The sequence below is a fragment of the Scyliorhinus torazame genome, chromosome 25 (assembly GCF_047496885.1).
Source record: "Scyliorhinus torazame isolate Kashiwa2021f chromosome 25, sScyTor2.1, whole genome shotgun sequence".
Classification (NCBI taxonomy): domain Eukaryota; kingdom Metazoa; phylum Chordata; class Chondrichthyes; order Carcharhiniformes; family Scyliorhinidae; genus Scyliorhinus; species Scyliorhinus torazame.
Genome location: NC_092731.1, coordinates 15,800,011 through 15,825,603, shown reverse-complemented (window position 1 = coordinate 15,825,603; position 25,593 = coordinate 15,800,011). Strand labels below are relative to the sequence as shown.

General features: G+C 52.9%; 1 protein-coding gene across 2 annotated transcripts; it reads right to left on the bottom strand.

Annotated features, from left to right (window-relative positions):
• Positions 1-257: 257 nt before the first annotated feature.
• On the bottom strand, positions 258-18,830 carry LOC140402354 (creatine kinase M-type). 2 transcript variants are annotated; one of them, XM_072490074.1, is made up of 8 exons: positions 18,653-18,830; positions 13,513-13,725; positions 11,722-11,880; positions 9,294-9,422; positions 7,636-7,807; positions 4,958-5,081; positions 4,158-4,347; positions 258-678 (listed from the first exon to the last, which is right to left on the bottom strand). In XM_072490074.1, the coding sequence occupies exons 2-8, from the start codon at positions 13,703-13,705 to the stop codon at positions 500-502; spliced, it is 1,146 nt and encodes a 381-aa protein (XP_072346175.1). In that variant the 5' UTR covers positions 13,706-13,725; positions 18,653-18,830; the 3' UTR covers positions 258-499. The 2 variants fall into 2 exon arrangements, with proteins under 2 accessions (XP_072346175.1, XP_072346176.1); XM_072490075.1 differs by lacking the exon at positions 18,653-18,830.
• Between the last annotated feature and the right edge of the window lie 6,763 nt (positions 18,831-25,593).

Sequence of the window (25,593 nt, the reverse complement as noted above, 5' to 3'; positions counted from 1 at the left end):
CCTGCCCCCCTGATGGAGGCTGGCTAGATCTCGCGTCCCTACGTTCGATTTGACCCCAAATTCTGAGCCTAGAAATTGTTGACCGCACCCAGTGCAACTCCTCGTTCCACTTCTAGAACAACGTGTAATAATGGAATTTACGAGGAACCTTTAGTGAGAACTGGTGTGAGATCGGGAAAGAATTAGTGATTATTTGTGAAGTTTCTATGCCCACTTTTGCAACAGCCCAACTTATGAATACAAGACAAGAGACCAACTATTTGGGGCCATATTTTATTGATGTGTCGTCAATGTTAAGAGGTGTCTAGTAACTCTTTCACGTGATTGGAGCCAATCTTCCATTTCCTCAAACGATGTCATCCATTTTTACCGAGACACAAGCCTTTGACCAGGATGTATAAGAGTAAGAAGCTCTCGCCAAAGTTCAAAGTTCATGACCTGTGATGTTTCAAGGCTGCTCAGAGTTCTTGCTTCCTCCGCCACCACTTCTTCTTTTCGTTTACTTCTGGGCTGGCATCAGGTCGTCGATGCTCTTTCCTTTCTCCAAGTGCTTCTCCATCTCGATCATCAGCTTCACGCCATCGACGACCATCTGGACCTGTTCGACCTCGGAGAAGCCCAGGCGATCAGCATTGGAGATGTCATAGACGCTGCCAACGGCATCGGTGTCCACACCACCTAGCGGGCCAACGGGGAAACAGTTACGCACCGTTTAAGAACTGAAGCGACCGAGAGCACCAGAGAGCCTTTCATATCACTCCTCCAATGCCTTGCATGTCATGAGTTATTCTGTTTTGCAATTTTGTCATGTCGACCAAGCGTCATCCATTTATTTTGTTGTCAGTCAATATGGCAGCCATTTTGTTATTGTTGGTCAATATGGCAGCCATTTTGTTATTGTTGGTCAATATGGCAGCCATTTTGTTATTGTCGGATCAATATGGTAGCCATTTTGTTATTGTCGGATTAATATGGTAGCCATTTTGTTATTGTCGGATTAATATAGTAGCCATTTTGTTATTGTCGGTCAATATGGCAGCCATTTTGTTATTGTCGGGTCAATATGGCAGCCATTCTGTTATTGTCGGGTCAATATGGCAGCCATTTTGTTATTGTCAGATCACTGTGGTAGCCATTTTGTTATAGTCATGTCAAAATGGCAGCCATTTTGTTATTGTCAGGCAATGTGGCAGCCATTTTGTTCATGTTGGCCAATGTGGCAGCTAATCACATCCAGAAAATAGCAATGAGATGAAAGACTTGTCAGTAGTGGTTGGGAAGATGGGATTTAGGACACAGGGAGACTCTTCTGCCCTGCAATCTGCTGTACCACCTTCAATTGGCGGAGAAAGACCTCAGTTTAATATTGCATCAGAAGGTACTGATGGGCACCAGCCACTGCTCCCCGTTACCACACTAGAGTTCATTGATATTTCAAAGGCATAAGAACATTAAAATCAGGAGTATGATAACGCCTTTGTTTCAACCCTTCTAACAAGTCCCCCTGTAGGCAACCCTTGTTTGCCCCTCTCTCCTATCCAGAATGTTCTCTGTACCAGTCAGTCGCCAGCAAACAGCTGGGCATCGATTGTATCATTACCGCCTGGGATGATGCCTTTATTACTACACCGTAACCCTCAAGAGCCCAGAAGCACTTTGCAGGTGCGATGCCGTGACCGCCCCTTGTCGAAAAGCCCACTTGACCATTTTTCACACAGCAATGTCCCTCAAGCAGCAACAAGATGGAATGACAATTAATCGGGTTTCGGGGCCCTTGGCAGTGGGAGGGTGACCATTTGCTCATGGAAACATTGGCGCGATTGTCCGGCCGACCTCGTCACGCCCCACGCGGTCACCATTAACTCTCGGGAGATTCGCGACCCTCGGAACGCCGCGCTGCACAAGCTCCAGATATACATGTTTAAGTGAGCTATTAGGCTCATTTAAATATGTCGGCGCCCAAATCTCCCGAGGACCGGGAACTAACGCCGTTGCCTGGGAGACCCCGCCATAGCACTGGTTAGCATGGTCCATGCAAACGTGGACCAGGTTGAGCGGCACCTGAAGGGGGATCTCCAAGGCCACTGGAGACCCCTGGGTAGTCCGGGGACAGGGCAGGGTGGCGCCCTGGCTCTCTGGCACCTGGACACCTAGGTGGCAGTGCCCAGACTGGCAGGGGCAGTGCCAGGTGCCAGGGTGACACTGCCAAGGGTCAGGGTCTGAGGGTGGCTATGCCCATGAAAGAAGGGTGAGGGGCTATGAAGGGTAGGGGCTGAAGGGGCCTCCTAAAGGTTGGGGGGGGTTAAAAAGGTGTGGTAGTGAGGCCTTAAAATGGGGGGGCCCCTCAGTGACCCCCATAGAGGGGTGACCTCACTTGGGGGGAGGGGGGGGGAGAGGTGTGCGGGGGGGCGACATTGCCAGTGGGTGGGGGATGTGGGGGGACCTTCAAGCTCAGTTAGAGATCGGGACACCCTTTCAAAATGGCGGCCCGGTGTCTGAGGAGCCGGTCTGGCTGGCAAGTTCCCCACTGCTGAAAACGTTTCCGAACATGGGCTAGGCCAGGGGAGAAACTCCCCTAGTTCCAAAAAACTGATTACGTGTGGGTGAATACCAGTGTGGATCTCACTGTAAAAGCCAGCGAGAAACACCCCGTCAAACCCGCCCAAAATGACACTTTGAAATATTTCCGTTAAATCCCGCCCATTGCCACTCCTCTCCAGCTGAAGGCCAACCTTTCGCCAGACTCTAGATCCTTCCCACCGTGCTCAAATCCGGAATCTCCTGTCTCCTAGCAAGATGGGAGCAGGAGGAGCCATTCAGCCCATCGGGCCTGCTCCGCCATTCAATACGATCATGGCCGATCGGACACTTCAGTGACTTTACACCCACTGTCCCACACAACCCTTTACATCATTGCTAATCAGAAATCTGACAATCTCTGCTTTGGACGTACTCAATGACGGAGCTTCCGCAGCCTCTGGGATAGAGAATTCCAAAGATTCACCACCCTCTGTGTGAAGACATTTCTCCTCGTCCCGGTCCGAAGTGGCTTCCCCTTATTCTGAAGTTGTGCCCGCTGGTTCTAGACTCCCCGACCAGAGGAAGCACCTTACCTGCCTCTACCCTGTCTATTCCTTCAAATATTTTGGATGTTTCTCATTCTTGAAACTCTAAAGAATGCAGGCCCAGTTTCCCCAATCTCTCTTCATAAGACATCCCCTGAACAGGTCTGGTGACCCTTCGGCACGCTCCCTCTACGGCAATAATATCCTTTTTGAGGTAAGGTGTCATAAACTCCCACGCAGTGCTCCAGGTGCGGTCTAACCAAACTCCTATACAATTGAAGCAAAACGTCATTACTTCTATCCTCAAATCCTAAAGGGTAACGGCCAATATTTACTTTTGCCTTCCTGCTAGCTTGCTGTGCCTGCATGTTAACCTTCAATGACTTATGGACAACGGCACCGAGGCCCCTTTGTACGTCCACAGTTTCTAATCTCTCATCATTTCAGGAATATTCTGCACACCCGTTCAAAGTGGATTACCTCCCATTTTTCCACATTATGTTCCATCTGCCGTGTTCTTGTGCACTCACTTAGTCTGTCCAACTCCTCCTGTGGTTGCTTTCCATCTTCCTCACAACGCACATTCCTGTCTAGTTTTGTCTCATCCGCAAACCTGGAAATACTACATTTGGTCGCCACGTCCAAATCAGTGATATCGATTGTGAACAGCTGGGGCCCAAATACTAACCTCCCACTAACCACAGCCTGCCAACACAAGAGTGGCCCATTTATCCCTGCTCTCTGTTTTCTGCTGTAGCTAATCGTCAATCCATGCCCGTGCTTTTTTATTTTGCGAATCAACCGCCTGTGGGGATGACGAGCCCTCTGGAAACCAAATGTACTTTGCCCATCGACTCTCCATTTGTCAATTTTGTTTGTGACACCCTCAGAAAACTCAAGACGGGTTCGTCTCGGAGGCCAAAGGCCTGGGAATTGAGCAAAGTGACCCTGAAGAATGGGAAGGAGGAACCCAAGGGCGCCCAAAGCCAACCGGAAGTTCTGAGCCGCTGCACTTGCTAATCCTGACCGAACACTGAGCAGAGACGAAGCGGGAATCCGCGCTCAAGTGACCACATCCACACAAGGCCTCACCTGTGCCACGCTTCTGCAGCCGTGTCCTCTTGAGAACCTCTTCGAATTTTGGGTGCTTGCACAGGTGGGGGATCTTGACGTGGACTCCACCCCGCAGGCCAGTCCCCAGGTTAGAGGGGCAGGTCAGGACGTAGCCAAGATGTTCATTCCACATAAAGCCATGACCAGCCTTGACAAAAAGTTCTTCAATCTGCATTGGGCAAGAGGGTTAAAGAGTTTCCCAATGAAAGCTGCAGCAATCCATAGAATCGACAAACGCAGGTACAGTTGTTCGGTCCGACTAATCCATGTGGCACAGTGGTTAGCACTGCTGCCTCATAGCGCCAGGGACCCGGGTTCAATTGCCCGCTGGGTCACTGTCTTTGCGGAGTCTGCATGTTCTCCCCGTGTCTGCGTGGGTTTCCTCCGGGTGCTCCGGTTTCCTCCCACAGTCCAAAGGTGTACAGGTTAGGTGATTGGCCGTGCTAAATTGCCCCTTAGTGACCCAAAAGGTTAGGTGGGGTTACAGGGAGAGGGTGGAGGTGTTGACCTTGGGTAGGGTGCTCTTTCCTAGAGCCGGTGCAGACTCGACGGGCCGAATGGCCTCCTTCTGCACTGTAAATCCGATGATCGATGATCTCCAGAGAGCCAGCACGGACCCGGTGGGCCGAATGGACTCCTTCTGTGCCGCAAATTACTCTTATGACTGGGAGTGTGGGTTAGCATCTCAACTGTGACGCATTGTCCGCACCCAGTGTGGGCCAGTGTGCTGGACCCAGGGGGCCACCTGAAAGCTGATTACAAAGACGGACGCTTCCTACCATTTTCAGGCCCACGCAGAAACGGCGGAAGACTTCCTTCATGTTGCCGCCCTTCTCCATGGAGATAACCCGGAGATGGTCCTCCTCGTTGACCCAGACCAAGAAGGTCTTGTTGTCATTGTGCCTGTTTCCAAAAAACAAGTGTGACAAAAAAATCATTCAAGTAACAGAAGAGCTGGTCAACCGCATGCGCCTCACTCCCTTTCACCTCGGGCTCCGCCAACGCAAGGGCCCATTTCCTAGCAACCCGGAGGGGAGGTTTCCAACAATTCCCTCGGCAACGAGGAGCCAGACTCACACCCTTCCTCTAGTCTGGTCTTTGAACAGTTTGCATTTTGTCCTTTTCAAACCCCCTCGTCTCTACACTCCCTCCCTCCCGCTCAACATGAATGTTCCTCGCCAGGCCCCCGACAAACGCCGGTGGGCACATCCAGAGGCCAGTATCAGCTCGCTCTCAATCTGACTTGCAGTGGGTGTCCAGGTTATGGTATTGGGGGGGGGGGGGGGGGGGGGGGGCAAGCGATCAGTGAGCAGTTAGGAAGGCAAATGGTCTGTTGGTCTTCACCGGGGCAGCACAGTGGTTACCACAATTGCTTCACAGCGCCAGGGTCCCGGGTTCGATTCCTGGCTTGGGTCACTGTCTGTGCGGAGTCTGCACGTTCTCCCCGTGTGTGCGTGGTTTCCTCCGGGCGCTCCGGTTTCCTCCCACAGTCCAAAGATGTGCAGGTTAGGTGGATTGGCCATGATAAATTGCCCTCAGTGTCCAAAATTGCCCTTAGTGTTGGGTGGGGTTACTGGCTTATGGGGGATAGGGGGGAGGTGTTGACCTTGGGTAGGGTGCTCTTTCCAAGAGCCGGTGCAGACTCGATGGGCCGAATGGCTTCCTTCTGCACTGTAAATTCTATGAAATCTATGAAACTGCGAGAGGCCTTGAGCACAGGGAGCAAAGGGGTCTTACTGCAGCTGTACAGGGCCCTTGGTGAGACCAAACCTGGAGCATTGTGGGTGGTTTTGGTCTCCATATCTAAGGAAGGATATACTTCACATAGAGGGAGTTCAGCGAAGACTGAGGGGGGGACATAATTGAGATGTATAAAATTATGAGGGGCGTGGATAGAGTGGACAGGAAGAAACTTTTCCCCTTGGCGGAGGGATCAGTGACCAGGAGGCAGAGACTTAAGGTAGGCACAGGTTTAGAGGGGATGTGAGGGAATATTTTTACCCAGAGGGGGGTGGGAGTCTGGAACTCGCTGCCTGAAAGGGGGGGTGGAGGCAGAGACCCCCAGAACATGTCAGAAGGATTTAGATATGCGCCTGCGACCCCAGGGCACACAAGGCGACGGGCCGGGTGCTTGGAGACGGGATTAGGACAATTAGGTGGTCGCTTGCCTTTTCTGTGCTGTAGACCCCCTATGGCTCTGACTGGATGCCGGGATGTTGGTTCCTCTGGCTGTGGGAGGGGGAGGGGGGGTCTAGAACAAGGGGTCACAGTCTCAGGATACGGGGTGGGCCATTTAGGACTGGGATGAGGAGAAACCTCTTCACTCAGGAGGGTGGTGAAGCTGTGGAATTCTCGCCCACAGAAGGCTGTGGCGGCCGAGTCACTGAATATATTTAAGAAGGAATTAGATTTCTAAGCTCTAAAGGCGTCGGGTGGGTGGGGGTTGGGGGTTGGGTGGGGGGTGGGGGTTGGGTGGGGGGTGGGGGTTGGGGGGGGGGGGGGGGAGTCTGGCATTGGATAGAGGATCAGCCATGGTCATAATGAATGGCGGAGCAGGCTCGAAGGGGCCGAATGGACTCCTCCTGCTCCTATTCTCTATGTTTCATCTGGTTAGAGGTCTTTAGGATTACGGAAAGGACGGGGCGACACGGCGGCGCAGTGGTTAGCACAGCTGCCTCACGGCGCCGAGGTCCCGGGTTCGATCCCGGCTCTGGGTCACTGTCCGTGCGGAGTTTGCACATTCCCCCCCCCCCCCCCCCCCCCCCCCCCCTGTGCCTGCGTGGGTTTCGCCCCCCCCCCAACCCGAAGATGTGCAGGGTAGGTGGATTGGCCGCGCTAAATTGCCCCTTCATTGGAGAAACGAAAATGAATTGGGTACGCTAAATATAGAATTTGTTTTTGAAAAAAGGATTACGAAAAGGTTTATTCGCATCGAGGTAAGGAAGCTGTTTTCTCTTGTGGAGGAGGCCATAGCTCGGGGGCCGTAAGGGTGATAAATCCAGAGGGAAATTCAGGAGAAGCTTCTTTAACCAGAGAGCGATGGGAGCGTGGAACTCGCTCCCACACAAAAGTGGTTGAGGTGAAGCGTGTTGATACCCACGGGGAATCTGGGTAAGTATGAGGAGGCAAGGGGTGAAAGGGCAGCGGTGAAGCATGAAATAATATGGACCCATTGGACAGCTTCAGTGTAAGTAAAGTCGCCATAGTCCAGATGACCGTAGGCGGCTTTCCCCTTTGAGGGAGGAGAGCTGACTGCTGGTGATTTAACCCGAGGGTCGGTTGACAAGGCGGGGGGTGGGGGGGGAGCCTCCGTGAATAACCCCAGCCGGTACGGGAATCAAACCCACACTGATGGTCTCGCTCGGCATCACGAAGCCAGCCGTCCAGCCCACTGAGCGAAAGCTGCCCGCGCGCGGTCTCGGTAGATTCTAGCTGAATATATTGCCGATGGACTTACCAAATCCCTCTGCCGTCAGGCCAGTCACGGGCCATGCCGGAGGCGAGGAGCAAGGGGGAGACGGGCTTGTCAAACAGGAAGTGGTCATCGATCAGCTGCTGCTGCTCCGCGTCAGACATACTGGAGAGAGGGTAATACTTACCCTTCAGTTCGCCGGTCAGGGTGTTGAGAGCTGCCGAGGAGGATCGGGCATTAAAACATTTACGCGAGCGAATTGCAGTTCAGCAGTTCACAAAGTTTCTCACCGCGCGCTCGTCGGGACAAACACAAGAATGCCAAATTTCAAACCATCGCAACAAGGTATGCTGCAGGAGGAAAGGGTCGGTGGCAAGTTGACTCCCATTGGCTGACGGGTTGCCATGCAGGAAGCGATGGGGAACAATAGTCTCCCAAACTCCCGAGTAATTAAAAAAAGACGCAAAGCTTGGACATATTCCTTTTGTTTGCAGAGAATGCGTCCCAGCGTATGAATGTATGGCGCCTCGAGCATAAATGAGCCACTTTACGCGCTCGACTGATTAATTGGTTGCTGGCGCACTCCGGATTGTTCAGCAAGTGCTGCCCAAATTGGGGAATCGCACCTAAGGGTGGATGTTTTGTTTGGGTTTTGTAAGCACGAGCTGGTCGAGTACGGTCTGGACTCCTTGCCTACGATGAACAACCAAAGGAATGTGTTGTTCTGATTGTTGGTCCCAGAAACAGTGGGGACCAATCAGCAGCCCTTCCTTTTGTGGTGTACATTGTTACGATCATTGGAAATTTGGTATTCTTGTGTTTCTCCAGTTGAGTGCAAGAGTGAAAACTTTGACAATACGTCTCTCATTGTAGCGATACTCAGGCTCTGCACTTGGAAACCTAGTGAGCGGTTCGGGATTGTCACAATGCACCAACTCCAATGCCAAACGGATAGGCAATGATTGCTGGTCAACTTACACAATAATGCCCATCCCTAAGTGCCCCTTGAGAAGGTGGTGGGGAGCCGCTTTCTTGAACCGCTGCAGTCCGTGCGGTGTAGGTACACCCACAGTGCTGTTCGGGAGGGAGTTCCAGGATTTAAATCCATCGACGGTGAAGGAACGGCCGATACATTTCCAAGTCCGGGTGGTGAGTGACCCGGAGGACTGGGATCTAAGACGCCGCTCCCATATACCCACTGCCCTTGTCCTAGTAGGTGGTAAAGTTGTCATAGTCCCAGGTGGTTTAAGCTCTGGTTTAGCTCAGTGGGCTAGACAGCTGGTTTGTAAGGCCAGCAGTTCAATTCCCATACCAGCTTACCCGAACAGGTGCCGGAATGTGGCGACTAGGGGCTTCTCACAGTAACTTCATACTTGTGACAATAAAAGGTTATTATTAGGTGGCCATAGGCTGCTTTCCCCTTTGAGGGGGGGAGAGCTAACTGGTGGTGGTTTAACCCGAAGGTCACCACACCTCAGGCAAGGGGCAAGGTTGCGAAGGCGGGGCCTTCATAGATAACCTCATGAAGGCCATAATAATGGCGGCCGGTTAGCTCAGGGGGCTGGCGGTTGGTTCATGATGCGGAGCGAGGCCCGAACCGCGCCGGCTGAGGTTATTCATGGTATTCGGCCTGTGCCCGAGCTGCTATAAGTTTCGCGAACCCCTCCCCATCCCCCCCTCACATCCACCTCCCTCCCACCTACCGTTTATGCAAAGCTTCTCGACGAGACGGCGTTCCCCGCGACTGCAGTGTGGCGGAAGGGCGATCGCCTTAATGCTGCGGCCAGTGCGGACCCGGCTGCTCAGGACGTAGTTGGGGTCAAGGTCGTCACCTCCCCTGTCAAAGGAAACTGCGTCAGCCAAGGGAAAAGACATCGCCCTCTTCGAATATCTGAGGCCCTGTGCCATTCGGCCCATCGAGTCTGCTCCATTCACTGAGTTCATGACCGATCTGATGTGATAATCCTCAGCTCCACTTTCCGGCCTTATCCCCATAACCCTCGATTCCCTCACTGATGAAAAATCTGTCCCAGCCTGGAACACACTTAGCGACCCAGCCCCTACAGCTCTCTGCGGTAAAGAATTCCACAGATTCACCCCCCTCTGAGAGAAGAAATTCCTCCTCATCTCTGTCTGAAATGGGTGACCCCCTCACTCTGAGATTCTGCCCTCTGGTCCTAGACTCTCCCACAAGAGGAAAGTGTCGACCACATTTGCAGTGGAGTTTGGAGTCACGTGTAGGGCCAGACCGGGTAAGGGCGGCAGATTTCCTTCCCTAAAGGGGACATTAGTGAACCAGATGGGTTTTTACGACAATCGATGATAGTTGTCACGGGCGCCGTTACTGAGACCAGCTTTCAATCCCAGTTTTTATCCATTGAATTTTTTAATTCCACCAGCTGCCGGAGTGGGATTCGAACCGGTGTCCCCCCCCCCCCAGAGCAGACATTAACCATGCTGTCGACTCCGCTCCGCCTCACGCCAAACGTTTATGAAACAGTGGTTAGGCCCGAGCTTTGAGTAGCCAATTCTGGGTGCCAATATTTAGGAAAGGCATCATTGCATTCCAGGGGAGAACTTTGGACTCATTGGCTCGGTCTTTCAAAGAGCTAGCAGAGACAAGGTGGGCCAAATGGCCTGGCGTGACCATCAATTCACTCAAAGACCCGAGTAGAAGTAAACCGTGGTTTTAATCAGCTTAGAACAGTGCCTGCCTGCGACTGGTACAATACTGGGAACCGCCTGCAGGTCAGCTGCTCTTTATACTTCCTTTCAAGGGGAGGAGACATGGGCAGAGCCCGTACTCGCCCCAACATATCCCCCTGGGGGTGAAGCCACACAATGGCCCATAGGTGGAGCCCACAGGGTCAACAACATAACATAGCTGTAACACCATGGCAGAACATAATACTAATACACTGGTGAATTACTCGTGCTATACATTCGCCACATGGCCGCGTTCTGTGCTTCATCATTCTAAAATGCTACAATATAGGGCAGGAGGAGGCCATTCGACTTCGCTGCTAGCCTGAAATAAACTAAGGAGGCACCTTTTTTTAAAAAAATTCTTTTACAGGATGGGTGCCTAGGCCCATCATTCGTTGCCCATCTTGCCCCTTGAGAAGGTGGTGGGTGAGCTGTCTGCAGTCCCGGCGGCGTAGGTACACCCACTGTGCAGTCAGGGAGGGAGTTCCGGGATTTTGACCCAGCGACAGAGAAGGAACGGCCGGGGTCAGGGTGGTGCTGGGCTTGGAGGGGAACCTCCAGGTGGTGGGGTTTCCAGGTATCTGCTGCCCTCGCCCTTCCGGGTGGTAGCGGCCGTGTGGAGTGTAAACACTAACACAGACCCATTAGGCAGAATGTCCCTTCGCTAGGCTGAAAAAGTCTACATACGCGAGTCTTCAAGCTCTCAAAACCAAGACCTGGTGACGGCTAGCCCCCGAACACCTGGAGTATTGTGTTCAGTTTTGGTCTCCTTACTTGAGAAAGGACATACTGGCACTGGAGGGTGTGCAGAGGAGATTCACTAGGTTATTCCCAGAGCTGAAGGGGTTGGATTACGAGGAGAGGTTGAGTAGACTGGGACTGTACTCGTTGGAATTTAGAAGGATGAGGGAGGATCTTATAGAAACATATAAGATTATGAAGGGAATAGATAGGATAGATGCGGGCAGGTTGTTTCCACTGGCGGGTGAAAGCAGAACTAGGGGGCATAGCCTCAAAATAAGGGGAAGTAGATTTAGGACTGAGTTTAGGAGGAACTTCTTCACCCAAAGGGTTGTGAATCTATGGAATTCCTTGCCCAGTGAAGCAGTAGAGGCTCCTTCATTTAATGTCTTTAAGATAAAGATAGATAGTTTTTTGAAGAATAAAGAGATTAAGGGTTATGGTGTTCGGGCCGGAAAGTGGAGCCGAGTCCACAAAAGATCAGCCATGATCTCATTGAATGGCGGAGCAGGCTCGAGGGGCCAGATGGCCTACTCCTGCTCCTAGTTCTTATGTTCTTATTTCAGAGTTAGTTAATCCACCGTTAAATCTTGGTGCAGCCATGGTCCACAGATCCATGCCTGCCCTCCCCCCATCCTCCAGGTGATAAGGGAAGAGACAGTCGGTCCGCCCACAGCCCATCACAAACCTTCAGATTCTCGTGGTTGAGGTCAGTCTTGTGCGTATCCGTTGGTTTGTAGCCTCCGTGACGGTCCTGAATGACGGGATCGAACAGTGCCTTGAAGACCTCGTAAGTCTCCTCGTCACCAGCAACGCAGCCCACCGTCATGATGAAGGGATGACCTGGAGTGGGGGGGGGGGGGGGAGAACCCCATTATAAATATACCAATGGCACAGGGTGGAGATCAGATGGGTTCATCAGCACGTACAGCGCTCCTACCTTACTGCCTCGTGATGTGAGAATTGTAACAGGAGCTGGAGGAGGCCCCCCGCGCCTGCCCGACCATTCAATGACCGAACTCTGTCCAAAATGGCCACCCCCTTAGTCTGAGACTTTGACCCCCGTGTTCTAGATTCCTCAGCCAAGGCGAAACATTTTGTCAGGATCCAGCCTGTTCGCCTCAGAATTTTATATGTTTGAAGGAGACATATATTAATCTTAATCTTCTAATCTCGAAGGAATATAAACTGAGTCTACTTGATGGTCTTCATAGGACATTCCCTTCCCCCCCCCCCCCCCACCCCATCACAGTTTGTTTTTAAGGGGCAATTTGGCGTGGCCAATCCACCTACCCTGCAACATCTTTTTGGGTTGTGGGGGTGAGACCCACGCAGACACTGGGGCCGGGATTCTCCTTTCCGGGGACTAAGTCCCCAAGCCGGTGGGAAAGCCAGCGTCAACGAGGCCCCAATGTGAGGACTTTTCACCTGTCTTGGGGGCTAGGTGGACGGCGGAGGGGTTGGCGCTGCTCCAGGTGGTGCCGAAGGGACGGCGTGATCTAGCGCATGTGCTGGACCGCCGGCGTATTTTGGTGCATGAGCGGGGGGGGGGGGGGGTTCTCCTCTCCGCGCCGGGCATGGTGGAGCCCTACAGGGGCCGGGGCAGAAGATAGAAGTGCCCCCACGTAACAGGCCCGCCCGCAGACCCCGATCGTGGGCCAGGCACCGTGTGCCCCCCCCCCCCCCCCCCCGGGGTTGGATCTCTCGTGGTGCCCCCCTCCCCCGTGGATTGCCCCAGCCGACTTACCTGCCAGGTCCCGCCGTGTGGGACCATATATAACCCACGCCGGCGTGACTGGCCAAAAATGTACGGCCGCTCGGCCCATCGGGGCCTGGAGAATTGCCGGGGACGGTGGGGCGGGATCCCCCCCCGCCCGGATTCTCCGACCCAGCGGGGCATCAGAGAATCCCGCCCTGGCAGAATGTGCAAACTACATAGGAACAGTGACCCGGGGCCGGGATCGAACCCGGGTCCTCGGCACCGTGAGGCAGCAGTGCTAACCACTGCACCACCGTGCCGTCCCACTCCATCACAGTTAACAAGATGTCATCAAGTTACATTCGTGCCACACAAGTGCCATGCAATCTCCAACAAGAGAGAATCTAACCATCTCCCGTTGACACTCAATAGCATTTCCATCGCTGAATCCCCACAATCAACATCCTGGGAGTTACCAAACTGGACCCAGCCATATGAATAATGTGGCGACCCGGGCAGGTCAGAGGCTGGGAACCCTGCAGCCATTAACTCCCCTCCTGACACCCCAAAGCCTGTCCACCATCTACAGGCACAAGTCAGGAGTGTGAGGGACTCTCCACTTGCCTGGGTGAGCGCAGCTCCCAACAACACTCAAGGAACTCGACACCATCCAGGACAAAGCAGCCCCGCTTGTTTGGCACCCCATCCCCAAACATCCACTCCCTCCAACATCAACGTGCAGTGTTTGCCGAGTGTCCCTTCTGCAGGGTACTCACCTGGGTTGTCCACGCCAGTCTGGATCACATCGTCGATGGTGAAACCGCTGGGGGTTTCCTTGTCGCGGAGTTGCTTGTAGATATCGATAGTCAAAGCCTTGGCCATGTGGTTGTTGTGTTTGGAGAGGTCGGGGAATTCAGCCTCCGCTGAATAATTCAGCTTCCATTTGTTGTGAGTGTTCCCGAAAGGCATGATTGCAAACCTACAAAGTCCTGAGATGGCGGAAACGAGGAGAACAGGCCCATCAATTCACAAAATGACACAACCAATAAGTGCATACTCCACCGTTCTGGCACGCGCACAAGAATGAGGGGGGGGGGGAGGCCAATCCATCCCTCGGGCTCGCTCCGCCATTCCGCAAAATAGTGGCCGATCTTAACTCCAATTTCCTGTCCTCTCCCTGTAACCCTCGACTCCCTCGTCGGGTCAAAAATCTCTCCAACCCGGCCTTGACTATGGTCAATGACCCGTGGGGGGGGGGGGGGGGGGGCAAATTGCCACAGGGACCAGAGGATCCCGTCGGCCAGCGAACGGACGGAGGATTCCGATCCGTGTCTCCATCTTAAATGGGAGATCCCTCATTTCTAAACTCTGCCCTCGGTTCTAGATTCTCCCACATGGAAGGCTCCCTCGCGTCCTCTCGGCCAACACGTTTCGGTGCCCGCTCACCGTTGGCAACGCCATTTGGGCACAAACTGCAGTGCGGGGAAGAGCAGAGGTGTACTGGTGGTGTCACTGGAATATTCATCCAGAAACCCGGGGTAACCCTAACCCTAACCACAGCAGATGGTGAGATTTAAATTCAATACAAATCTGGAATTAAAAGTTCAATGATGACATTTTCGATTGTCGTAAAACCCCCATCTGGTTCACTAATGTCCTTCAATGAAGGAAATCTGCCGTCTTAACCCGGTCTGGCCTACATGTGACACCAAGCAATGTGGTTGACTCTTAAATGACCCAGCGGGACAATTAGGGATGGGCAGTAAATGCTGGCACAGCCTGCGATGCCCGTGTGGCATGAATGAATAATTGTTTTTAAACCCCAGGGTAGATTGAGATTATGGAAACACAGCCCTACAGTGCAGAAAGGGGGCCACTCAGCCCATTGAGTCTAGACTGACCCTTTGAAAGACCACCCTGCCTAGGCCCAATTGTCCACCCTATTCCACTAAGGGGCAATTTAGCGCGGCCAATCCATCTAACCTGCACATCTTTGGATGCGGGAGGAAACCGGAGCACCCGGAGGAAACCCACGCACACACGGGGGAGAACGTGCAGACTCCGCACAGACAGTGACCCGAGGCCAGAATCGAACCCGGGTCCCTGGCGCTTTGAGGCAGCCGTGCGCTAACTATCGTGCCATCCCTTAGTTTAGTTAGCTTAGTTTAGAAGCTGCAATTGAGACTGCCGGTGAATAATGAAGTTGGCCATTTAACTCATTAATCTCTTTTTTAAATAAATTTAGAGTACCCAATTATTTTTTCCAACTAAGGGGCAATTTAGCGCGGCCAATCCACCTACCCTGCATATCTTGGGTTGTGGGGGCGAAACCCACGCAGACACGGGAGAATGTGCAAACTCCCACACGGACAGTGACCCAGGGCCGGGATAGAACCCGGGTCCTCGGTGCCGTGAGGCAGCAGTGCTAACCCACTGCGCCACCGCGCTGCCCTAACTCATTAATTCTCTTGCTTGTATTTTTGAAATCCTCTGTCCTTCCAAATACGCTCCGTCACAGATTTATTATTTTCCTATCGCCTTACCCTGTCTCTGAAGGATTGACGGGTCGATTAACTGCAACTTACATTTCTAAAGCCCCTTAAATATTCTCCAACATCTGAGGTGTTTCACAGGAACGAAGTTCGACACAGAGTGACCGAGGAGATATTAGGGGAGGTGACGGAAAGCTTGTTCAAAGGGATAGGTTTTAAGGAGAGAGACGGGGAGATTTAGCAAGGGGATTCCAGAGCTGGGGGCCCCAGCAGCTGAAGGCAGGGGCGCCAATGTGGAATGAATAAAATGGGGGGGGGGGGGGGGGGGGGTGCTCAAGAGGCAAGGAACAGAGGTGTGTCGCTATCACAGATGGGGTTGGGGAGATTACAGATATGGGAAGGGTGGGGAGGCGAATTTAAAACAAGGATGACAATTATAAAATCAAGACATTCCCTGACCTGGAGCTGGTGTAGGACAGCGAGCACCGGGGGGGGGGGGGGGTGTGCAGAGGGGGAACGGGATGCAGGATGTGGGCAACGGAGCTCAGGAACAAAAATGTGACGTCCCATCTCTCGAGCAGCTGGTGAGGGTATGCACGGTGGGAGGGTCTCTGTGGGGTCCCAAAGCCCCCGCCAGTGCCCTCCGGAAGGCAGCGCAGAATTCCAAGTTGGAGTTCTGGATCTCCTCCCTCCAGAGGTAAGGTTCGAGTCCCGGCGGGACGGCTTGGGTACCTGCGCTGTGCAGAAAGCACGATGTGTAATTGCCGATGAGCCCATCGCTGATTCTCTGGTGTCAGCTTGAAGGAGGAGCTTTCGATCATCTGGAATTGTCCGCCACTTCAAGGAGGCAATTCTCACCGTTGTAAGGTGGGAGCTGCCAATTACGCACAGCAAGCTCCCAGAAACCAAACCGAGCCTGTCCAGCACATGGTCCGTAGCCGTGTGCGCTGGGGCGTTCCGGAGTGCTGATCAAAATGCTTCTTCAATGTTGTGAGGGTCTCTGCCTCCACCCCCCTTTCCGACAGCGAGTCCCTCTGGGTGAAAAATATTTTTTCCTCATATCCCCCCGAAATGTCCCGCCCCTTACCTTAAATCTGTGCCCCCCCCTGGTATTGACCCATTACTAAGGGTAGAGGTATCGTCCTATCCACCCTATCTGAGTCCCTCATAATTTTGTCCACCTCAATCAGGTCCCTCTCTGCTCCAAGGAAAACACCCCCGGGCCTAACCAGCCTCTCTTCACAGCTGAAAGAATACAGCAAGGTTCGAACGCCTCCTTCCCCATTGTCAGCCCACCCCCCAGCCAGGCAAGGGGCATAGCGCAGCTAGAATCAGATGGGCCATTCAGCCCATCCAATCTGCGACAGCTCTCCGTAAGAGTATCTCGACTAGTCCAACTCGCCCTGTACTTTCCGTGCAATTATCCTTCACCGCAGATCACAATCCGACTCCCTCCTGAAGGCCTCGATTGAACCTACCTCCGCCACCCTCTCAGGCAGTGCATTCCCGATCCTAACCACCGTCTGAGGGAAGACATTTCTCCTCCTGTCTCCATTGTCTCCTTTACCATTATCTCAAACCCGGGCCCCCCCTTCGTCCTCGACCTTTCCACCAACGGGACGGTTTCTTCCCATCGACTCTTGTCCAGGCCCCTCGTGCTTTGAACAACTCGATCGAATCTCCTCCCAAACTTCTCTGTTCCAATGGAAAACAATCCCAACAACTCCAATCTATCCACATCCCCGAAGCCTTCTGGCCGATCTTTCCCGCACCCCTTTCCAATGGCTTCACATCCTTCCTGGAGTGCGACACCCGGATCGGGACAGGATATTCAAACTGTGGCTGAACTAGTGTTTAGTGAAGGTTGGTTTTGTACACCGTGCCTCTACCATCGAAGTGGAGAGGCCCCTACCCCCCACTCCCAACAACATCTGGCCTGATGTGAGGGGCAGTCTTAAGTCTCCTCCCCCCCCCCCCCACCCAACACTGGTTAATTGGTTGAAATCAGCACTGCTCAATGGATCCAGCCCGGAATCGGCACAGGCACACCGTGTAACTTAAGATTTGCCAATCTGACCAAAGTAACATTTCTTCCGGCACCGGGTTAAAGTCCAACGGGTTTATTTGGAATCACTAGCTGTCGGAGCGGGGCTCCTCCATCAGGCGAGTCAGGGAGGTGATGAAGGAGCTACGCTCCGAAAGCTAGTGATTCCAAATAAACCTGGCCAGTCACGCCTGATGTGGAGCCGGCGTCCACTCAAGCTGTAAGCTCTGGCGACCGATTAGCAACCTGTTCCAGAATAACTGGCGATGGAAACAGACAGAAGTCCGCCTAAGCGCTCCACTAGATGCAGGAGGAGAATTGGTATCGGAACTTGATGGACTGGAACTGATTGCCCCCCCCCCTCGAAAAGGGGCCAGAGGGGAGGGAACAAATTGTCGCATTTGGAGCAACTTGCAAATCCACCCCCCCCCCCCCCCCCCCCAATATATCCAAGGCCTGCAACGTAAGACTGGGTTTGCTTCCTACCGTTTCCAATGGGTCTCTGGGGGGAGAGCTGGCCTCTCCTTAACCACCTGGCGAGTTGCAACATCTCAAAGCAAGGGGGTTGGGCGAGAGGTGAAAATGTTGCTCTGGAAACCCCATGCCTCCTCAAAACCCCAGCGGGCAGAGATTGGGCATCGAAACAAGAACTTCAAAGGTTAAAAAAAAAAACTCGCCTTCGGATTCTTTACCTCGGTGCCAAGGCTTGGCGTTTAAAAATAAAATAATCGGGGGTGAAAATCAAACAAATTAAAATTGAAAATTAAACAGCTCAGAGTAGGAATCATCGACTCTATATTTATTGCAATATATATTGCAAATATCAGACTAGAATCAAATATAAATTAATATTGAGAATTAATTTGCTCAGAATAGAATCATCAACAATATATTGCAATATAGATTGCTAATATCAGACTAGAATCAAATATAAATTAAAATTGAGAATAGAATTAATCTAAGAGCAACATTTATTGTATCAGACTAAAATCAATTAAAATTGAGATTAATCTGGCCATGGACTAGGAAATTTATATTTTACAATATATAATAGTTTAAAGTATAGTTCATTCTAAAACCAACTTGCTTCTCTCTTGACATTACCAATTGGAAATTTGCACTGACAAAGTCAACGGAACTTCATCCGTGATCAAATTATATAGGGGAAAAAAAGTTTTGGAAAGTTTTTTAAAACTCCTGCTGCAACTTTGTCCCGTTCGAAGTGTCAAAATGCTGAGGGCGAGTTTGTTTCAAACTGGAGGCAATGTTGTTCCTTGTCATTAAGGTTTGTAGGAATTAACAGCACGTTTGAGTTTTTTTTTAAAGTTTTGCGTTTTTGGAGAGGGGGCACTGCGAGGTTTCGAACCGACGGCTCCTTACCTGCTGCGAGGGAGGGAAAGGGGGGGGGGGGCGAGCTCTGTCTCTGCACGGTCCTCACGCCTGCCGCTGGAATGGGTGACCCCGGGACGGCTGTAGCCCTGGAGGCTCCTTTTATACAACCAGAGGCTGCAGTCCAGCCCTTCTGACCAAGTAAGGTCTGGAGGCACGGCCTTGTCCCCTGGGAGGAATGTGGTCAGCCCACCCAAACAACCACCCATTGGTTGCAGACTCTCAGGTTCCCACTGCACTGTCCCCAGATGAAGGATGTGTCAGCTCCAGACCTTCGCTGAAGCACTTGGGCTGCCAAACCAGGGAGATTTAAATGATTATTATTCAAAATGACTGGGCACTGCGGTAGCACTGCTGCCTCGTGACCCGGGTTCGATTCGGGCCTCGGATGACTGTGTGTGGAGTTTGCACTCTCCCCCCCCCCCCCCCCCCCCGCAATGTCTGCGTGGGTTTCCTCCAGGTGCCCCGGTTCGCCCCGCCCCTCTCCCCCCCACAGTCCAAACGATGGGCAGGTTAGGTGGGATCGGGCCGTGGTAAATTGCCCCGTAGTGTCCAAAAAGGTGAGGTGGGGATAGGGCGGGGGAGTGGGCCTGGGTAGGGTGCTCTTTCGGAGGGTCAGTGCAGACTCGATGGGCCGAATGCCCTTCTTCTGCACTCACGGGATTATATAATAATAATAATAACCTTTATTGTCGCAAGTATGAAGTTACCGTGCAAAAGCCCCTCGTCACCACATTCCGGTGCCTGTTCGGGTAAGCTGGTACGGAATTGAACCCGCGATGCTGGCCTTGTTCTGCATCACAAACCAGCTGTCTAGCCCACTGAGTCTATGGTGGAGCTGGTGAGGGGGGGGGGGGGGGGGGGGCAGGGGGTGCGGTAGGAGGGTCTGTTTTGAGCAAGAGACAAGAACTTTCAGGTAACCAGAGGCCTGATTCACTGTCCAGTTGGCTCTGTGGGGGAGGCAGAGGGCTGGGAGGGGGAACACCAATGGCGTCCAATGGCGGGAGTGTGAGAGTGGAGAGGTTGGAGGTCAACTGAGAAAGCCGCAGGGATACCTCCAAAGGGAGTGAGCCGCCCTGTGGTGAAAATCTCCTGCATGGGGGTGGCATTGCCTGTCTCCTTGCCCAGAGCGCCACCCACCAAAGACCAGCCAGCACACCTCCCCGTCCTCCCCGTGTGTGCGTGGGTTTTCTCCGGGTGCTCCGGTTTCCTCCCACAATCCAAAGATGTGCAGGTTGGGTGGATTGGCCGCCATGTTAAATTGCCGTTAGTGTCCAAAATTGCCTTTAGTGTTGGGTGGGGTTACTGGGTTATGGGATAGGTGGAGGTGTGGGCTTAAGGGGGGTCCTCTTTCCAAGGGCCGGTGCAGGCACGATGGGCCGAATGGCCTCCTTCTGCATTTAAATTCTATGATTCTATGAAAACGAAAAACTCCTCAGTAAGTAGTCCGCCCCACCGTGAAGGGATTGGGAGTTCTTGTGGCGCAGATAACCGGTTCTTATTGGCGGCACAGTGGTTAGCACTGCTGCCTCATGGCGCCGAAGACCCGGGTTCGAATCCCGGGCCCCGGTTCACTGTCCGTGTGGAGCTTGCACATTCTCCCCGTGTCTGCGTGGGTCCCCCCCCCCCCCACAAACCCCAAAACATGTGCAGGGTTAGGTGGATTGGCCGTGCTAATTTTGCCCCGTCACTGGGGGAAACAAAAAGAAATAAAACTAGTTGTTATTTCTGTAACAGATCCAGCGATTACACCACTAGGTCACAAATGTAAAAATTCAAAGACGCCAGCAAAGGACAGCCATCAAATATTACCTCGACGTCCAAGTGAGATTCGCCAACTCCAGGGCAGGTCCGAAGTCAATCTAACGCGGCTCCCGAATGAGTGTCGTTAAGATATGTGTCATGAATTCTGGGGTTGCGTAAGTAAGCGGACAGCAGCAGAAGTTTATTTGTTCAAACCCCGAACTCGTATCCTATATTGGTGACAGGACCACCGATTATAACGAGGGCGCCGATTCGATTTCCAGGAAATGTTATTTTGAATGCGTTCCTGAAACCGGACTTGACATCACAAGTCTTATTGGTCAATGTTGCTTCGCCAAGTTATTGTTTCCAACAAGATAATAAAAGTTCGGACCTGGTACATGCCTTTATCTGTCTTGTGGTTCTGCTTATCAAGGCCAATATTGCAGCTTACATGCTCGAGTCACAGCAAGAACCATCATAGAATAGCATTTATTAAGTGTGTGTATTTAACAGTAACTTTCAGACTGCATTGAAGTTTTTAAGATGGTGGGGCTTGATCCTCTGCTGAGTCGGCAGTATCTGCATCCTCGTCAATTCCAACAATCCCGCTGCCATTTTACACTCAAATGGGTATTGATGGCAGCAGAAGGGATTTCCATTCTCGCTTGTAGGGAAGGTTTTGCCTTGTAGAGGTTGCTCCTTGCCTCCAGGCACAGCGCTGTAGTGGCCGGAAGAGGCACTGCAACAGCGTGACTGGGACTGAGGCCAGAAATTTCCAGTCCCTCCTTCTCTCCCCCCCCCCCCCCCCCCCCCCCCCCCCCCATTCACCCCTCCTGCACGGGCTCCCCCATGGATTGGATTGGATTTGTTTATTGTCACGTGTACCGAGTTACAGTGAAAAGTATTTTTCTGCGAGCAGCTCAACAGATCATTAAGTACATGGGAAGAAAAGGGAAGAAAAGAAAATACATAATAGGGCACACAACATATACAATGTAACTACATAAACACCGACATCGGATGAAGCATACAGGGTGTAGTGTTAATCAGGTCAGTCCATAAGAGGGTCATTTAGGAATCGGTGACAGTGGGGAAGAAGTTGTTTTTGAACCTGTTCGTGCGTGTTCTCAGACTTCTGTATCTCCTGCCCGATGGAAGAAGTTGGAAGAGTGAGTAAGCCGGGTGGGAGGGGTCTTTGATTACGCTGCCCGCTTTCCCCAGGCAGCGGGAGGTGTCGATGGAGTCAATGGGTGAGGCGCCGTCAAAATCTCCGTTCACATCAGCGGGACCCGACGATGGGCTGGAATATTCCGGGTCAATTGTCAGGACATGGAGGTCAGGTAAGTGGTTGGGGTTTCCGGGGAGGGGGAGTGGCAGAGGATTCCTGACGAGGGGACTCGCGAGGGGGGGGGGGGGGGGGGCTTGCAGTGGAGTCTGGTCCCCCACCACCTTCCTGCCAAAACTGAAGATTTCAAATGTTTCTATTGCCCCGCCCCGTGACCGACCCAGAGGCCGCCAGCCTAGAAATTGTGACGGAGTGGGACGATTAAGGCGACTTTAGGAGCTGGGCTGTGGGGTGGGCTTCATGTCCAAGACCCTGCCCCCCCACCCACCCCGCAGGACCCCCCCCCCCCCCCCCTTCACTACCTGTTAAATTTTACTCTTGCTCTGAACCATCTTAAAACAAATTTACCCAGAGAAACTTTGAAACTAATATTCCTGAATTCATCCCGTGTTATCTGACCTTTTCCTCTGGATAATTCTGGAACAGTTGGAGGACACGATGAATAGGAGTGGTTGCTCTTCGCTTGAAAACCGAGCCAAACTGACCCAGTTGGGGGGTTTTGTCTGTAAACACTTCATGACTGGATGTTGGACAGAACTGTTCCCGGGCCTTGCGTCAGGCAGCCCTTGCCCACATCTTAGGAGATTTCATTGGGCCACGCTGACCTCACAACCAAGACTTTCAGAAAGGGCAGCAGGTGGTTATATTCTGCGGAAAAATATATTTGTTACATTGAGAATTAGACATCAACACTCAAGGGTATCTTAACACAATAACCCACTTCACAGCTTCCAGATTACTGGACCCCCTGTAAATACTGACACACTCCCCGGGGACTCACTGTAAATACTGACACACTCCCCGGGGACCCCCTGTAAATACCAACACACTCCCCGGGGACCCCCTGTAAATACCAACACACTCCCCCGGGGGCCCCCTGTAAATACTGACACACTCCCCGGGGACCCCCTGTAAATACTGACACACTCCCTGGTGACCCACTGTAAATACTGACACACTCCCCGGGGACTCCCTGTAAATACTGACACACTCCCCGGGGACTCCCTGTAAATACTAACACACTCCCCGGGACCCCCTGTAAATACTGACACACTCCCCGGGGACCCCCTGTAAATACTGACACACTCCCCGGGGACACCCTGTAAATACTGACACACTCCCCGGGGACCCCCTGTAAATACTGACACACTCCCCGGGGACTCCCTGTAAATACTGACACACTCTCCGGGGACTCCCTGTAAATACTGACACACTTCCTGGTGACCCCCTGTAAATACTGACACACTCCCCCGGGGACCTCCCTGTAAATACTGACACACTCCCCCGGGAACCCCCTGTAAATACTGACACACTCCCCCGGGGACCCCCTGTAAATACTGACACACTCCCCGGGGACTCCCTGTAAATACTGACACACACCCCGGGGACTCCCTGTAAATACTGACACACTCCCCGGGGACTCCCTGTAAATACTGACACACTCCCCGGGGACTCCCTGTAAATACTGACACACTCCCCGGGGACTCCCTGTAAATACTGACACACTCCCCGGGGACTCCCTGTAAATACTGACACACTCCCCGGGGACTCCCTGTAAATACTGACACACACCCCGGGGACTCCCTGTAAATACTGACACACACCCCGGGGACTCCCTGTAAATACTGACACACTCCCCGGGGACTCCCTGTAAATACTGACACACTCCCCGGGGACCCCCTGTAAATACTGACACACTCCCCGGGGACCCCTGTAAATACTGACACACTGCCCCGGGGACCCCCTGTAAATACTGACACACTCCCCGGGGACTCCCTGTAAATACTGACACACTCCCCGGGGACTCCCTGTAAATACTGACACACTCCCCGGGGACTCCCTGTAAATACTGACACACTCCCCGGGGACTCCCTGTAAATACTGACACACTCCCCGGGGACTCCCTGTAAATACTGACACACTCCCCGGGGACTCCCTGTAAATACTAACACACTCCCCGGGACCCCCTGTAAATACTGACACACTCCCCGGGGACCCCCTGTAAATACTGACACACTCCCCGGGGACTCCCTGTAAATACTGACACACTCCCCGGGGGACCCTGAACAGAGGGAGACAGAGAGTAGAGATAGTGGACTGATGCTCCGATTGGCTGGGAGTGACCCGTGGGGTCCGTGTTCGGACATCATCTATTCCCCACCTTTGTTGATGACTTCACGGATGGGAGGGAAGGCTGCGTATCCAAACTTGCTGACGAAGCAGCAGTGTAAGATTAAAAAGACAGATTTGCATTTATATAGCGCCTGTCGTATGCGCCAGGTGCCTCTGAGTGCTTCGCAGCCAAGGAGATATCGCTGAAGAAATGGGACCTTTCTTGTCGAAGCGTCTCATCTTGCACTTATCAGGACAATTCGCAAGAATGCTAAATGTAAAAGGAACAACAATTTACGCCACGTGAGAACAGAGTGCCGCTTGGTGACATGGCGACACCTCCACCAATCAGCGTTCACTTGTCAACCAATCAGCACTCTCTTCTCAAATAGTATAAATTGTTGTTCCTTTTTCGTCTTTTAGTGGTCCTGATGGGTGCACGGCAATAAGCTTCGACAGAATATGTCTTTTTCTTTCAGCAGTACTCCAAGCTCCACACGGCCAATGAAGTACTTTTTGACGTGTAGTCACTGTTGGCAACTGAGCAGCCAAGTTGTGCACAGCAAAATCCCACAACGTTACAATGACCAGAAACTCTGTGCGGTCGATTGAGGGGTGACTATTGGCCGGAACACCGAGGAGAACTCCCCTGCTCTTCTTCTGAATAGTGCCCTGGGGTCTTTTACATTCACCTGAATGGGCAGCTGGGGACTCAGTAACATGTTTCCTGTCAAAGACAGTAGCTCCGACAGTGCAGCACTCCCTCGATATTGCACTGGAGTGTCAGCCTCCATTCTTATGCCCAGATCCTGCAGTGGGACTTGAACCTTCTTAATTAGAGGACACCCACTGAGCAGAAAGTGACAAAGAGATAGTGATAGGTTAAGTGACTGGACAAAACTGGGGCCAACAGATTTCATTGGAGACAAATGTGCGATTGGCCACTTTGAAAATCGTCATTGCACCTCTAGAGCGGTGTTTTTCAAACTGTTTTTCCGGGGACCCGTTTTTACCAACCGGCCAACCTTCAGGACCCAACCCGGCCGATCTTCATGACCCACGCCAGCCGACCTTCGCGACCCACGCCGGCCGACCTTCGCGGCCCATGCCGGCCGACATTCGCGACCCACGCCGGCCAACATTCGCGACTCACGCCGGCCGACATTCGCGACCCACGCCGGCCGACCTTCGCGACCCACGCCGGCCGATCTTCGCGACCCACGCCGGCCGACCTTCGCGACCCACACCGGCCGACCTTCGCGACCCACGCCGGCCGACCTTCGCGACCCACGCCGGCCGACCTTCGCGACCCACGCCGGCCGACATTCGCGACCCACGCCGGCCGACCTTCGCGTAAGCCGGCCGACCTTCGCGACCCACACCGGCCGACCTTCGCGACCCACACCGGCCGACATTCGCGACCCACGCCGGCCGACCTTTGCGACCCACGCCGGCCGATCTTCGCGACCCACGCTGGCCGACCTTCGCGACCCACGCCGGCCGATCTTCGCGACCCACGCCGGCCGACCTTCGCGACCCACCATTTTCTCTTACCTTATATAAAAGCAAATTACTGCGGATGCTGGAATCCGAAACGAAAGAGAAAATGCTGGAAAATCTCAGCAGGTCTGGCAACATCTGTAGGGAGAGAAAAGAGCTAACGTTTCGAGTCCGATGACTCTTTGACAAAGAGGTTCACCACATTTCACCTAAGCATTACAATTAAAAA